This window comes from Arachis ipaensis, chromosome B2 (assembly GCF_059453495.1).
Source record: "Arachis ipaensis isolate K30076 ecotype BB chromosome B2, ASM5945349v1, whole genome shotgun sequence".
Taxonomy (NCBI): Eukaryota; Viridiplantae; Streptophyta; class Magnoliopsida; order Fabales; family Fabaceae; genus Arachis; species Arachis ipaensis.
This window is the reverse complement of record NC_142437.1, coordinates 91259445-91274067: the sequence shown is the minus strand read 5'-3', so window position 1 is coordinate 91274067 and position 14623 is coordinate 91259445. Positions and strand designations below refer to the sequence as shown.

General features: G+C 32.7%; 1 protein-coding gene across 1 annotated transcript; it reads right to left on the bottom strand.

Annotated features, from left to right (window-relative positions):
- Nucleotides 1–8831: 8831 nt before the first annotated feature.
- Nucleotides 8832–10141, bottom strand: LOC107625462 (germin-like protein subfamily 1 member 13). Its single transcript, XM_016328105.2, has 2 exons — nt 9939–10141; nt 8832–9564 (listed from the first exon to the last, which is right to left on the bottom strand). The coding sequence occupies exons 1-2, from the start codon at nt 10057–10059 to the stop codon at nt 9011–9013; spliced, it is 675 nt and encodes a 224-aa protein (XP_016183591.1). The 5' UTR covers nt 10060–10141; the 3' UTR covers nt 8832–9010.
- Nucleotides 10142–14623: the final 4482 nt, after the last annotated feature.

The following is a 14623-nucleotide window of genomic DNA, read 5'->3' as shown; positions in this document are numbered from 1 at the left end:
GTAGAGTTCCATTCATTAACCAAGTTAACCAAGTTATTAAAATTTAAATTTCAGTCCTCCTCCTCCTCCTCCTCCTCCTCCTCCTCCTCCTCCTCCTCCTCCTCCTCCTCCTCCTCCTCCTCCTCGTTGGCACAATAAATCTGCCGCCACTACTACTACCATTGTCGTCGTTGCTGCCGCTGCCACTATTGTCTTCTTCTTCCTTCTTTAACGTCTTGTTGTTGTTGTTCTTCTTCTTCTGCTTCGTCATCTTGTCTTTTTGTTATTGTTGTTGTTTAATTTCTTTTTCTTTGTGAATTAGATGTATCTTTTTTACTGAGTGAAATTTAAAAGGTATGAATACTTTTTATATTGTTTTTCTATAATCAATATTTGTGTGCTATATGTGTAAACTTGTGTGCTATGTTGAACAAAAATGTGTTATGATTAAATATTTGTGTGCTGTAATAAACTAAAATTTGTTTAATAATTTTTGACAAATTTGTGTGAATTATCAGGCTATTAGTTTCGATTACTTGTGTTGTTTTTCTATACTCGATATTTATGTGCTATTGTATGTATTTTTGTTTTTTTTCTTGATTATGATTATTTATGATGATCTTAATTTTTTTTAGTTGAGTTGTTTAAAAAATGGCAGATGAAAAATGGCAGGGCAGTAGGACCTGATAATATCCCGATTGAGGTTTGGAAGGGTCTTGGAGGAAAAGGCATCAACTGGTTAACCAAGCTTTTTAATGAGATTTTAAGGTCAAAGAAGATGCCTGATGAGTGGAGAAAGAGTACCTTGGTACCTATCTACAAGAATAAGGGGGATATACAAAGTTGCGGAAACTATAGAGGGATTAAGCTTATGAGTCATACTATGAAGTTATGGGAAAGGGTGATAGAACGGAGGTTGAGAAAAGAGACACAAGTAACAGAGAACCAATTTGGATTTATGCCAGGTAGATCTACCACTGAAGCAATATACCTATTAAGAAGGATGATGGAGAGGTATCGTAGTAATAAAAGGGATCTACACATGGTGTTTATTGATTTGGAAAAAGCGTATGATAGGGTACCAAGGGAGGTCTTATGGAAGGTTTTAGAAAAGAGGAGAGTAAGGATCGCATATATTCGGGCAATTAAAGACATGTATGATGGGGCCACAACTAGTGTGAAGACTCAAGGTGGTGTGACAGAGGAATTCCCTATTGGTATAGGATTACACCAGGGATCATCCTTAAGTCCATACCTTTTCACATTAGTCTTGGAAGTACTCACAGAGCACATCCAAGAGCCTGTGCCATGGTGCATGCTTTTTGCCGATGATATCGTCCTTATGGGAGAGTCAAGAGAAGACCTAAATAAGAAGTTGGAGTTATGGAGAGAAGCTCTAAAAGTGTATGGTCTGCACATAAGCCGTAGCAAGACGGAATATATGGAATGTAAGTTCAGTTTGAGAAGGGAAAACTCCAATATAGAGGTGAAGATTGGAGAAAACATCCTGAGAAAAGTTAAAAGTTTTAAGTATCTTGGGTGCATCATACAGGATAATGGAGAGATTGAACAGGATGTAAATCATAGGATCCAAGCAGGTTGGTCAAAATGGCGGAGTGCATCTAGTTTTATATGCGACAAAAAAGTGCCTTTAAAACTTAAAGGTAAATTCTATCGCACCGCTATAAGACCAGCTATGCTGTATGGTACGGAGTGTTGGGCGGCTAAAGGGGAGCACGAACATAAGTTGAGTGTGGCAGAGATGAAGATGTTGAGATGGATGAGTGGTCATACGCGATTGGATAAAATAAGGAATGAAGATATAAGGGAGAGAGTTGGAGTAGCACCCATTGTGGAAAAGATGGTTGAATCGCGTCTCAGGTGGTTTGGACATGTGGGAAGAAGACCGATAGAACATCCAGTCAGGAGGGTGGATGAGATGGAAGATGGACAAAGGGCGAAAGGCAGAGGAAGACCTAAGAAGACCATCCATGAGGTGGTCAAACGAGATCTACATGTAAACGGTCTCTCTGTAGACATGATACATGACAGAGCACAATGGCGTCGTTTGATTCATGTAGCCGACCCCACTTAGTGGGACAAGGCTTTGTTGTTGTTTGTTTGTTTGTTTAGTTGTTTAAAAAATTAGTGTTATTGTATGATTCTGATTTTTATGCTATATATGTTAATTTGTGTGCTATGCTAAACAAAAATGTGTGCTGTGCTTAAATATTTGTGTGTTATGATAAACCAAAATTTATTTAATGATATCTGTCAAATTAGTATGAGCTACCAAGCTGCTTCAATTACTTGTGTGCTACGAAAATGAAGGAGTGTGTGTTGTTTCACTTTATTTAATTTACACATGTGATGTGGTATGGTGTAATAGAACTCAATAAAAGAATATACACATAAATTTTGGTGGAGCAAAATTTGTATACTGTGCTTCAAAAATTTGTGTGTTATGATTAAAAAATTTGTGTATTATGTGCAAAAATTTGTGTGCTATATCAATAAGTTTGTGTTACATTCTAATTTTCATGTGCGATACTTAAAAAATTTGTGTGTTATGCTTCGAAATTTGTGTACTCTCCAACAAAAATTTGTGTGCTACAAAAGGTGTAAAAAAGCTTGTACATGTAGTGCAAACTCTTTGAATTATGCGCTAATGGAGCACTGGAGCGCGTATCATGTAAGACCCATAAATTTTGGAAAATTTGTTATTATGAGCCAATTTCAAATTTATTTATTTATTAGAGATTTTATTTTCAGAAATTATTTCATTGAAAATAATTAAAGCAGATTTTGATAATTAAAATATAAATTTTACTTAATTTCATTATTATTGAATAATTTTCTATACTTAAATTATAAAATTTAGCAGTTGTAAAAGAATAAGAATTTTATATGATTTAGTTTAAATAATTGAGATTTTAGAATTTAATATTTTAATTTCATAAAAATAAATTATATCATCTCTAATTTTAAATTAAGATACTTGATTAAAATCTAATTAACAAATTGATAATTAAGTAATATTTTTTTAAAGTAATTTCAAGGGATTAAATTAGATTTTGAAGTAATAAAATATACCCTAATTTGATTAAAATTACCAAATCCTAATTAACTCAAATATTCCCAAATTGAACCCTAACCTTCCTAATACTAACAGCACTGCCACCAACCCCCCGCCCCCCCCCCCCCCAAAAACCCTCGGCTGCTCACCCCTTTCACCAAAACAAAACAAAAAGATAAAAGAAAAAAAAAAGAAGAGGGAGAACGGAGAAGGGACAGAGAGGAGAGGGGGAAACTGAGAAGAAAAAGTGGGAAGAGAAGAAGAATGCGCTGGCGCGCGGAGGGTCTTGCTGTTGCCGTCACCGCTAGTCTAGCCGTGTGCGAGAGAGAGAAGGTTCGCAGATGAAAGGTGCAGCGGAACGAAAGAGGACCCAGGCCCTGTCGTCACCGTTCACAGGGGCCACAAGCCGCGTCGTTGTCGCTGAGGAAGGAAGGAGCAGGTGCTTCCGCCACCATCGTCGCCGGCGATGTCGCAAATAGGAGAGAGATCGGGCAGAGGGAGAACGATTCGCACCGCCAGCTGCGTCCGTGGGAGGAATCGCCGCCGTTCGTGTCTCCTGTCGCTGTCAGCTTCGCGCCAAGCTCCCATGGCTGTTGCCGCCGAAGCCTTCACCGTCCTTGCCGCTGAAGCTGGTCACCGGAAGAGAGGAGATGACGGTGGTGGGAGTTACCATTACTATTCTATCTCTTCTCATTGAAGGATGCTGGAAAATGCAGTTGCAGTTGCAGGAGGACGCTCTTACCATTCCAAACCCCATCTGGTTCTAGTTTTGGTACTGGCCCGATTTGTTTAGGCTGGTTTCGGTTCTTCTGAGTGCTGGAATTGCCGCCGCCGCTCCATTTCCATGGGTCCCCTAATTACAGTAAGCTATTCCTCGTTCCGAACATCCATAATCGTCATTCTGTTATAAGTTGCTGAGGAATTTATGGTGGTATTTGTTATATAACTGAGTTTCGGTTATTATATGTGCGATTAGAGTTGCTGTGCTTGCCGGGAGTTGTCACTGAAGCTGTTGGGCCCGCCGTGGTTGCACCCAGGTTGCTGCTGCGTCGCCGGAGACCACAGCTAAAGCCTCTGTCTTCTTGGGTTTCTATTGCCGTGAGTTACTTAGTTATACGTCGTCGTCGAAACCAGGCCAGATTTACTGTGATGTTACTGCCGCTAGGACGGATGCTCGGGTTTGATTTCTATTTTTTTTCTGTCGTTGGGAGCAGACACCAGAGCTGTTCTTAATGATTCGGTTCCAGCTACTGTAATTGCAATTTGTAATAATGCGATTACTATAAGAGGCATCAGAGTTGTTGCTGTCCTCGGGGTTAACGTTATTGCTATTGGCATGAATTAAAAGGAAAGGGAATTATCACGATAAGTTACGCGGACTCAGCTAACTGAGGTAGGTGTTTTTATTAAAATCTATTTTTACATTACAGAGTTGTGATAAATAGATATTGATGCAAAAAGATATACTTCTGTGATTATATTTGTCTTGTGGACGTGATGGTTTGTTGGATTGGATTATTGGGTGCTTGATTGCGTGAGTGGTGTATAGTTGTTGATAAAAACCGGTTTGAAATGTTATTTACTTGATTATTATGAAAGATGGATTTTCTTGATTTTGGAGTTTACTTGGTAATATAAATGAATCGATTTTGGAAATAATTTGAGATATGAAAATAAATTGATTCTGGAAACGGTTTGATTTTGAGTTGGTCTGATTTTTATAAATGATTTAATATTTGAGCTGATTTGATTTTAAAAAGAGTTTTATTGTTGGAACTGGTTTGATTTGAAAATAATTTGATATTGGAACTAGTTCAACTCGGGAAAAATGATTGAGATTTGGAATTGGTTGATTTGAGAAATGATTGGATGGGATCCGAAAAGGGTGGCAGTGTCTGAGTTTTAGAGGAGATGTTGCCGAAATTTTATAAAATTAGAAGTTTTATTTGAAGTAGTTATTTTAAAAAGGTTTAATTTTAAGCATTATATGGTTTAAGATTACTTTATTTATCAAAGGAAGAGTTATGTTTTGGATTGGAAATTGTTAGCGAATGGAATGGAAAGAAGGATGATGAGGATTTTTTGTGAAATATGATTTTGAATGAAATTGAAAATTTGAAATGAAATATGGATTGATGAATGATGATGATGTTGAGAATGACTTAGACATTGATGAATGTTGAATGAATTATTTATATGGCTTATGAAATTGAATTATCTGAGACACGAGTTTTCCTGAAAAAAGTGTCGTGACTTGCCACTACGTGTACCAGGTAGAGAACTCGATACTCTGTTGACCCTACGACGTAAGTGTAACCGGGCACTATATAAATTTCCGGGAATGTTACCCCCATTGAGCAATATTGATTATTTGAGAAAAAGCTATGCATAGACTCTTGGGGATGCACGTCGGGGGACAGTCTAAGGACAATTCAAACTTGTCGGGCTGGCTGGATAACCGACAGATGAGCCTCATCAGCCATAGGACAGGCATGCATCATATGCATTTGTATGCTTTGCTTGGGTTTGAACTTGTTTTTGTTTGCCTAATTGCTAAACTGTTCTTAACTGCTACTTGAACTATTTGCTGTAACTGCTACCTAAACCTGTGCTTTCCTTGTCTGTCTTGCCTGTGTTTGTCCTGGCATGCTACACTTGAGAATGAACTTTGGTGCTGAATTAATGATTATGTTGTTTGATTGCGTGGTTGGTTTTTGATTGAGATTTTCTTATAAGAAAGGAAATGTTTCGGATTTCTGAAAGAATAAATATTATTTCTCTGAAAAGGTTTTGAACGATTATCTATTGGTTTTTAAAAAAGATTCATAAGATAATGATAATTACTAAGCTTGAAAACAATTTTCTTATTAAATATCTTCTTATGACTACTTTGAAACTCCGAGGTGAGACCGTGTGGTTAGGTTTTCACCCCCTACAGCTTTACCTTTTCAGGAACCGAATGAAGAAGCATTAAGAAGAGTTATACTGCGTTTGGTTTATATGTTGTTGTATTAATTAGATTATTTTCTTCCCTCGTCTTTGTTATTACAATTTTGTAAGAGGGATATGAGTTGTATGTTATATATATATTATATTATATTATAAGATATTATGTAAGAAGTCTTGTATATGAATCTATGCCTGCTTATTTTTTTTTAAAATAAAGTATTTACTTCCGGTTTTCAAAGAAATCAACGATATGGTGTTGAGTCATAGACTCCTATTTTAATATTAAGTATATAAAGTAGTCGTAATATTTCTTACTATCAGAGTGGCGCAGCAGGAAGCGTGACATTCTGGTAGTGAGGATGTTACATATCACGCGTTTCATTTTGAGAGTGATTTTTATTGTAGTTGGGCCAATTTGGTTGGATTAGGTTGCCAAAAAAACTTGAATATGTAGCATTACTCTTTATTTTTTGGCAGAGTAATTACTCAAATCAGTCCTTAAGGTAGCGTTTGGTGGAGAGATAGAGACGGAAAGACTGAGACTGAGAGACAGAGACTAAGAGACAGAGATTGAAATAAATTTCAGTATTCTGTTTGGTGCAAAATGGGAGACAGGAATTGAAACAAAAATGGAACTCTAATTTAATTTGCACAAAGGGTAAAATTGGAAATAATTAATTGAAATAAAAGTATTTTAGGTATAAAATGTTATTAAAGTTTTAGTCTCCATCTCTAAAAATTTCAGTCCCCTCTGTCCCTACTTTTTGGAGGTACTAAAATACTGAAATTTTAGAGACAGAGACAGAAATTTTAGTACCAGTCTCTGAACTAACAAACACGATACTGAGTCTCAGTCTCTCAGTCTCTGTCTCAGTACCTCAAAACAAACGCTACCTAAAGGTTTTAAAAGTTGACATTTTAGTCTCCAAAAAAAATTAATACACAGATCAATTCTCAACGTTTTTCTCTATCAAACATAACAGTTCCCCATCCATTTTATTTTTACTATATGTCAACCTTTATTATTATTAATTTAACTTTATGCATGTGGACGAAGACACTAACATATTAATATACTCTTTTCGTTAGAAACAAGTAAGATGAATAATGATATTTTGAAATACAAATTAAAATATTTTCTTTTAATACAAATATATTTTTTAAAATAAGATATTTTTTATTATATTAAATACAAAAATATCAAATTATTTTAACTTTAAATTTTTTGTAAAATAATTTTTAATAATTTTATTATTATTATTATTATTATTATTATTATTGATTGACTGACTGACTGAATATATATATATATATATATAAAATAAATTTATCATTTCTGATATTTAATTTTATTTTTTTTATATGTATAGAACATTGGTGTCAAACACTAAAGTTGTATTTAGAATGAAAATTGAGGCGGAGAGATAGAAATTGGAAGACTGAGATTAAATTAAGCTTTTATATTATGTTTAGTGTAAAATATATAGGATTGGGCTATGTCTTAGTATCCTATTTGATTCAAAATAAATATGAAGATGAAATAAGAATATTTATTAAAATATCTGTAGTTATTAAAGAAAATATTGAAGTTTTAGTCTCCGTTCTTACAAAATTTTAGTCCTTTATGTTCTCACTTTCTACAGGTACTAAAGAGACTGAAATTTCGTATCTGAGATTAAAATTTGAGTGCATTTCCATCCCGGCGCATGATAATTTTTTCAAAGGACTACGAGGCCCCGATAAAAAATATTATTTTCGGTACTTATTGATATTTAATTTTGTGAGACTGGGTAACTCATCTGTCAATGATCTCTCTTTAGAATATATTCTCCATTTAATTTTTATAAGTAAAAATAATTTAAAAATCATTAATATTTTTTAGTTTTATATAATAAATTTAGCTAATGTATTTAAAAAAGGTAATAAAAAAGAACTAAACAACTTTGATAATTATTCTTAAAAGACAATAAAATTCCCAATAAAAAAATTTATCAATCCTAATTAGTTTTTAATTGATAAATTAACAGTTTAACATTCCATGTAGGCTTATTTCGTTAATACAGAAAAAAATAAAATATTAACAGGACTAATCATCAGTCTCATAAAACTAAAGATTAGAAATAAAAAATGATATATTTTTTTGTTGAGAATTTCATTATCTTTCAAAATAATTGTCCCGACAGAAACAGTTTAAAACTTTTCTCTAAAAATTTTAGTTTCAATTTTTAACTATCAAATATAATATTAAGTCTTTGACCCAATTTCAATCTCTAAAAAACAAACACAACTTATTTTCTTAAGAATTACCTAGACGAATATGTTGAAGGTGACCGAAATAGAAGAGTCCAGGAAGGTGAGGCGGTTAAATGTGGCTGATCCAACGGTGGGTGATACCAGCATAGGAGAATTTCGACGCTCAATGTCTTTAATGAGGTAGCAAATTTTATGTGTATGCGTAATGAGGTAGCAAATTTCTTTGGGTTGATACCAGGACTCAGTTAGGTAAAGGTTAAAGTTCGAATTAGGAATGATAACACAATCCATACTCACAGATATTCAATACATCTTTATCCAATCATGAGAAGTAATTATCCAATTCGACGTGGGTACTTGAACAAATGGACAGGATTGGATTTTGAATGTGTCTGTCTAATATTGTATATTCATTTTTAACATTATGTGACTTTTTATTTTTTAATTTAATATATGTTTGGATAGTATTTATACTTTAAAATTTAATTTTGTATACTCCAAAATATTACTAACAATATCTAAAAAAAATTAAAATAAAAGTATAAGTGTTTCTTGTTGCCAAAAACACCCAATATTATATCAAACCAAGCAATATTATTAATACCCCCATTCTAATACAACAAATAACGTGGTACATATAAATTAACCGTCATGCATTTTATTTATTATTATGGATGAATAATTGCATGAGGTGCAAGTAATAAATTAATCATGGTATAAACTGAAGATCTGCATCTTCTTTCTCCGTCCCAACTAGTTGTTATCATACCAGAATTGCTTTTGAAGATAATCGATTGTGTTTTTGTCTATTTGAAAGGCTTTGGCTAAAACTTCATCAGATATTGGTGGAGTAGATCCAAAAACAGCATTGGCAATAGTGATAACTCCTGCATTTTGACTGCTTAGAGCAGCAATAGCAACAGCATTGCCATAACCAACATTCAATTGGAAGTGAGGAAGCCCGATTGGAAACACAAACACGTCACCCTTATTTAGCACTTTGGTGAAAAGACGGTTCTGTCCATTGTTTTGGTTAGAGGTGACAAATCCAACATGAAGAGTGCCTTCAATAACAATAAGAATCTCTGTGCCTCTCGGGTGAATGTGAGGAGGGTTTAATCCTCTGGGTGCAAAGTCTATACGAGCTAAGGATATGCCTAGTGTGTTGAGTCCGAATAATTCATTAACGCTAACTGGAGTAACTTTTGAACCAAGTTTATTGCTAGTGTTTCCAGCATCAACGTGTTTAAAGAAATCTTCAGCTACCACAAGCATAGGATCTTTGCAAAATTTTCCATTTACAAAAACTGCAATTCAAAAAAAAAATGTTTTAGTAAAAAATAAGGCAACTAAATGATATTTGATGTGAATGAAACTTGATATTCAAGTAACAAAATCTAGAGTAAATACTCTTTTCAGTCATTGATCATTTACTCGAATTGTTCTTTTACAATTCGAAAATTTTTAATCAACTCCAAATCGTCTAAGTAATTGGTCTAAGTGTCCCCTATGTTAGAAGTCACTTAGTCTAATAACAAAAGTTGCTTAGACCAATTATTTTGATGTTTGAATATCAGTTAGAAACTTCAAATTATGGAAGAATGCTTTGTCTTTGGAACAAATAATGAGGCAAGAACATTTATTTTGAAATTTATATAAGGAGTGTGCTTTTTATACATACCAGCAGATTTGGTATCATTAACTGCCACACAAAAGTCTTGGAGAGGGCTGGGATCATAGGCAGAGGCAAAAGATGATGCCAAAGCCAGAAAGGCAACAATGAAGTGTGCAATTATTGTCATCTTGTCTCTCGTAATTAAAATCAAGTCTTCTCTCTTAATTGTTGTGTTGTATATATATATATATATATGATGCTTGTATGTGAATGTTGAAATTTATTACATGGGACGCATTGTATTTATAGGGAGGATCCGTTGACATGGTTTTTCCCTTTAATTAATTAATTAATCTTTTCAGGGATTAGTTCTCTAATTAATGTATGAACCATTCTTCAACAACTATATGCATGCTAGTTCAAATGAATTAGTAATGTATTACCTCGTCTAATCACAGTGTTGCCTGAAATATTAGTTTTATAATGGGAACAATACGCCTTATGATTAAATGTTCAGAGTTGGTAGCCTTAAGAGTTATGACTCAGTACACGGTGGTTAAAATTTAATCCATACTCTTACGTCTAATACCATATATGAAATATTCTTAAATTATTTTATTGATTTTTATAATTTTATTAAATTTATAATTAAATTTTATATTTTTTTAAGTTTTTAAATCATTTTAGATTTTTTAATTAGATTTCTGCTGTAAAAAAAATATTTGTATTAATAGAATATTTTATTAATTTAAATATTTTTATCACGATAAAATTTAATTAAAAAATTTAAAAATTTAATTTATAACAAAATATAATAAATTAATTATAAATTTAATAAAATTATAAATACAGTAATTAAACCTAAAATATTTCTCCTTTTTCAACCTTATGTTTTTGAAGTTGCGTGTGGACAAGTTGATAATTTTTTCATCTTTGACCATGTCTAAACCTGAAATATTCTCTTATAAATCCATAATAGTGTTGAGTTTTGTGCCTAATCATTAAACTTCTTTTTTGGGATAACCGGTACTTAGATTAATATATTCCAATGTTTGACACAGTGTTCTTTTTCTCATATACACATAGGGTGAGTTTTAGCCTGGGCGGCCTGGCTGAATATAGTCTGACATAAATTTCTGATTCGTGTCCTGTTTTATCCGTATTTTTGTTTTAATCTATTGAAGTTATTGATATTGCAAAATTGCCTTAAATTTGAAGATAATTTCTTAAATATAACCACGGAGTTAATATGGACCGAAAATCAGTTAATGAGTGTGGACAGTTTGATAATAAACACTTAAACAGTGATGACATTGTGATAGGGTATGATTAAAAAACATCTATTAATTCCTTTGATCTTGTTTTTGGCTATGGCTTCCGCGAACATGAACGGTGTGGCGCCATTTCTGAGCAAGACGTACGACATGGTGGATGACTCGTCCACTGACTCGGTTGTTTCGTGGAGCAATAACAACAACAATTTTGTCGTCTGGAACGTTCCCAAATTCGCAAGCTGAATCTTGCCCAAATACTTCAAGATTAAAAAAAAGAAGGTAGGACAAAAAAGAAAAGAGAACAATTAAGGAACAAAAGCATATCAGCTAAAAATCAGCAAAAATGTGTTTGGGTTCCATGAAAAATCGGGTTTTGGTTTGTCTCCGTGATCTCAGGAGCAGTTTTCAAACATATTATTTAAAAAGTGATTTTAATTAAACGGTTTTGTTTACTTTTTGGCTGGTTACATTTTGATTCTATATACTTTTCTAAAAGAAAAAGGGTTAACCACAAAAAATGTACCCAAATTTTACTATTGACAAAAATGTCTTTAAATAATTTAAAAACACAGCAAAAATACCTAACAATAAATATATATTTTTAAAAAATACTTTAGAGATTGAATTTTGATGCAATTTTTTGCAAGCATGATTATAAAATTGAGATATTATTATCCTTAAAATTTGGTAATTTTTCGTTAAGTATATATTTTTCTTATAATTTTTTTGTTAACAACCAATAATACTTTTAAAAAATTATAAAAAAACATATATACTTAACAAAAAATCACCAAATTTTAAGAACAATAATATCTCATTTGTTTAATCATTCTTACAAAAAATCGCATCAAAGTTCAATCTCTAATGTATTTTTGGAGAAATACATATTTAATGTTAGTTTTTTTGCAAGATTATCTAACATTAAATATGTATTTCTCAAAAAATACATTAGAGATTGAATTTTGATACGATTTTTATGAAGCATGATTAAAAAAATGAGATATTATTATCCTTAAAATTTGGTGATTTTTTGTTAAGTATATAATTTTTTTGTAATTTTTTATTAACAACCAATAATACTTTTAAAAAATCACAAAAAATACATACTCGGCAAAAAATTACCAAATTTTAAGAATAATAATATCTCATTTTTCTAATCATTCTTACAAAAAATTGCATCAAAATTCAATCTCTAAGATAATTTTTGAAAATACATACTTACTGTTGGGTATTTTTGTTGCATTTTTAAATTATTTAAAGGTATTTTTGTCGATAGTAAAATTCGGGTGTATTTTTGTCAGCGTTTGAATAATTCAGGAGCATTTTTGGTAGTTAACCCAAAGAAAAAATAAAAAAAAAAAGAAGTAAAGGCCACTCATTATTCATCAATGGCCTCTTGATTCGGCGCTGCCATGCTAATTTCTTTCTCCGGAAGAGCCGCGGTCATCCCCCAGCAAGTCTTCCGTCTTCACTGGATGTCGTTGTCATGGGGTTGCGTCGCCATCGTTGAAATCGGTTATCTGCATCTTCATTGGAGTGCGACGCCTGCTCCTCTCTTAAAAGTTTGAATCTTCATCGGAGACACCACCTGAATATTCAATAGATTCAGGGGCTAGAAACTTCGAAGATGGTTCCACACGAATGAAGAGTTTTGATGACGAGAAGATTGATTGCTGGTTCAGTGCCGCTGAGGAGGATGAGGACGAGCAGGTGAGGGGCGACCGTAGGTGAAGCCGTTGTCGATCACAATTCACAACTCCGCCCAAGAGGAGAAGGATACGCAAGTTTGAATGTCGGGTCGGGTTTGGGGTTGAGGTTATTGTTTGTTTCAGGTTTCCTTTTTTTTTCACTTGTAAATGCATTCCTTTTGAAATTCTAAATGGGTTAGAGTTTTAACGGGTCAGAAGTTGAATAAATGTGAATAAAAATTATTATCCAACGACTAATGGGTTAACAGTTACTAGCCTACAAATGAGAATAAGCCCCAACCCAAATTAGGTTGCTTAAAAAAGTCCATCCACAAAAAATTATTTCCATATTTAACTTCACATATCCATATTTTCAATAATTACATACGAACCCAAACATGGGAAATGAATCACCATATTTAACTTCACATATCTATATTTTCAGTAATTACATACGAACCCAAATATGGGGAATGAATCACTATTTCACTAAAAACTTCTTCAACAATTAGCTGGTTGATAGGATATGTACTATGTGGCAGGTTTCAAAAAAATTGTAACACGCGTCACCAACAACTTGTGACACCACTTCAATCCGTACAAGGCGTATACGGAGCCTGATTCAGCGAGGCCCAGGCTAAAACTCATCATATAGTACTACATTTTTTTTTGTGAGCTATAGCCTGCACCTGTCAAGATGAGGAGAAGAATGCACCTGTTACTTTTGACCGAGATCAATGTCTTCTTGTCCAATTTTTTATAATTTTTAAAAGGATCATTTGATTAGTCTTAAATTATTTAATGGCCTATAATAAAAATAATATTTTTATAATTGTCTCGTTTTAGACAGAGCCTTACTAGCCAATGATTCAATGTGTTTGCTTCCTATAATAAAAATTAAAAATAAAAAATATTTAAGACAAAATAAAAACTAAAAACTAAAATTACAAAAATTAAAAACATTGAAAATTAAAAAGTAAAAACTTTAAAACCAATCCACTACCAACATGGATCGGATTCCAAACCGCAACCTCAATTTATTAAAGGCAAGATGTGAGAATAAAAAATATCTAATGAAAACAATTTTTAAAATAATAAAAAAATTAATAGTTTAAAAAATTATTTCATTTTATATAAGTAGTTTCAGGTAACTTATAGGTGGAGTATTTTTTTTAATTAATCCCTTTAATTTAAGATTTTTTTTAGAAATAAAATAAAAAAAATTATATTTTCTCAAACACCATTTTCGAACTTTAATTCTCTAAATACGATTTTTTTTTGTTTAAAGCAAGTTCGCCGCACCCCCGGCGAACTCTATAAAAATTATAGAGTTCGTCGTATCCCCGGGGAACTCTCTTTCAAATATTTTAAACCCATGTTTTTAATCTATTTAAACAAGTATGACTTCTTCAAGGATTTTTTTAATTTAAATTAAAAAAAAGTCATATTTAACCTTGGCAACTATTATCATCGTAGATACACTGGAATAATCCATAATTAACAAGGATTTTTTTAATTATAAGTCGTATTTTTTGAAAAAGTAATTAGACCTCCAAAAAGATCTCCTGGCTTGGAATTTTTTCCCTTACTCCGGTAGATCCAAGTCGGATTGGAAATTTTTTTTGTACATGATAACTGGTAAGGGGCAGATAAACCCGACTCAAACTCACAAAGATTTAGTAACAAACAAATCATGAGACTAATGTTTCCATCATTTTTCTCAACTAACTCAATTAAAAACGGAAGTACTGAAAAAGTCGAACTTATAGACCTGCAAGCTCCAAGCTGT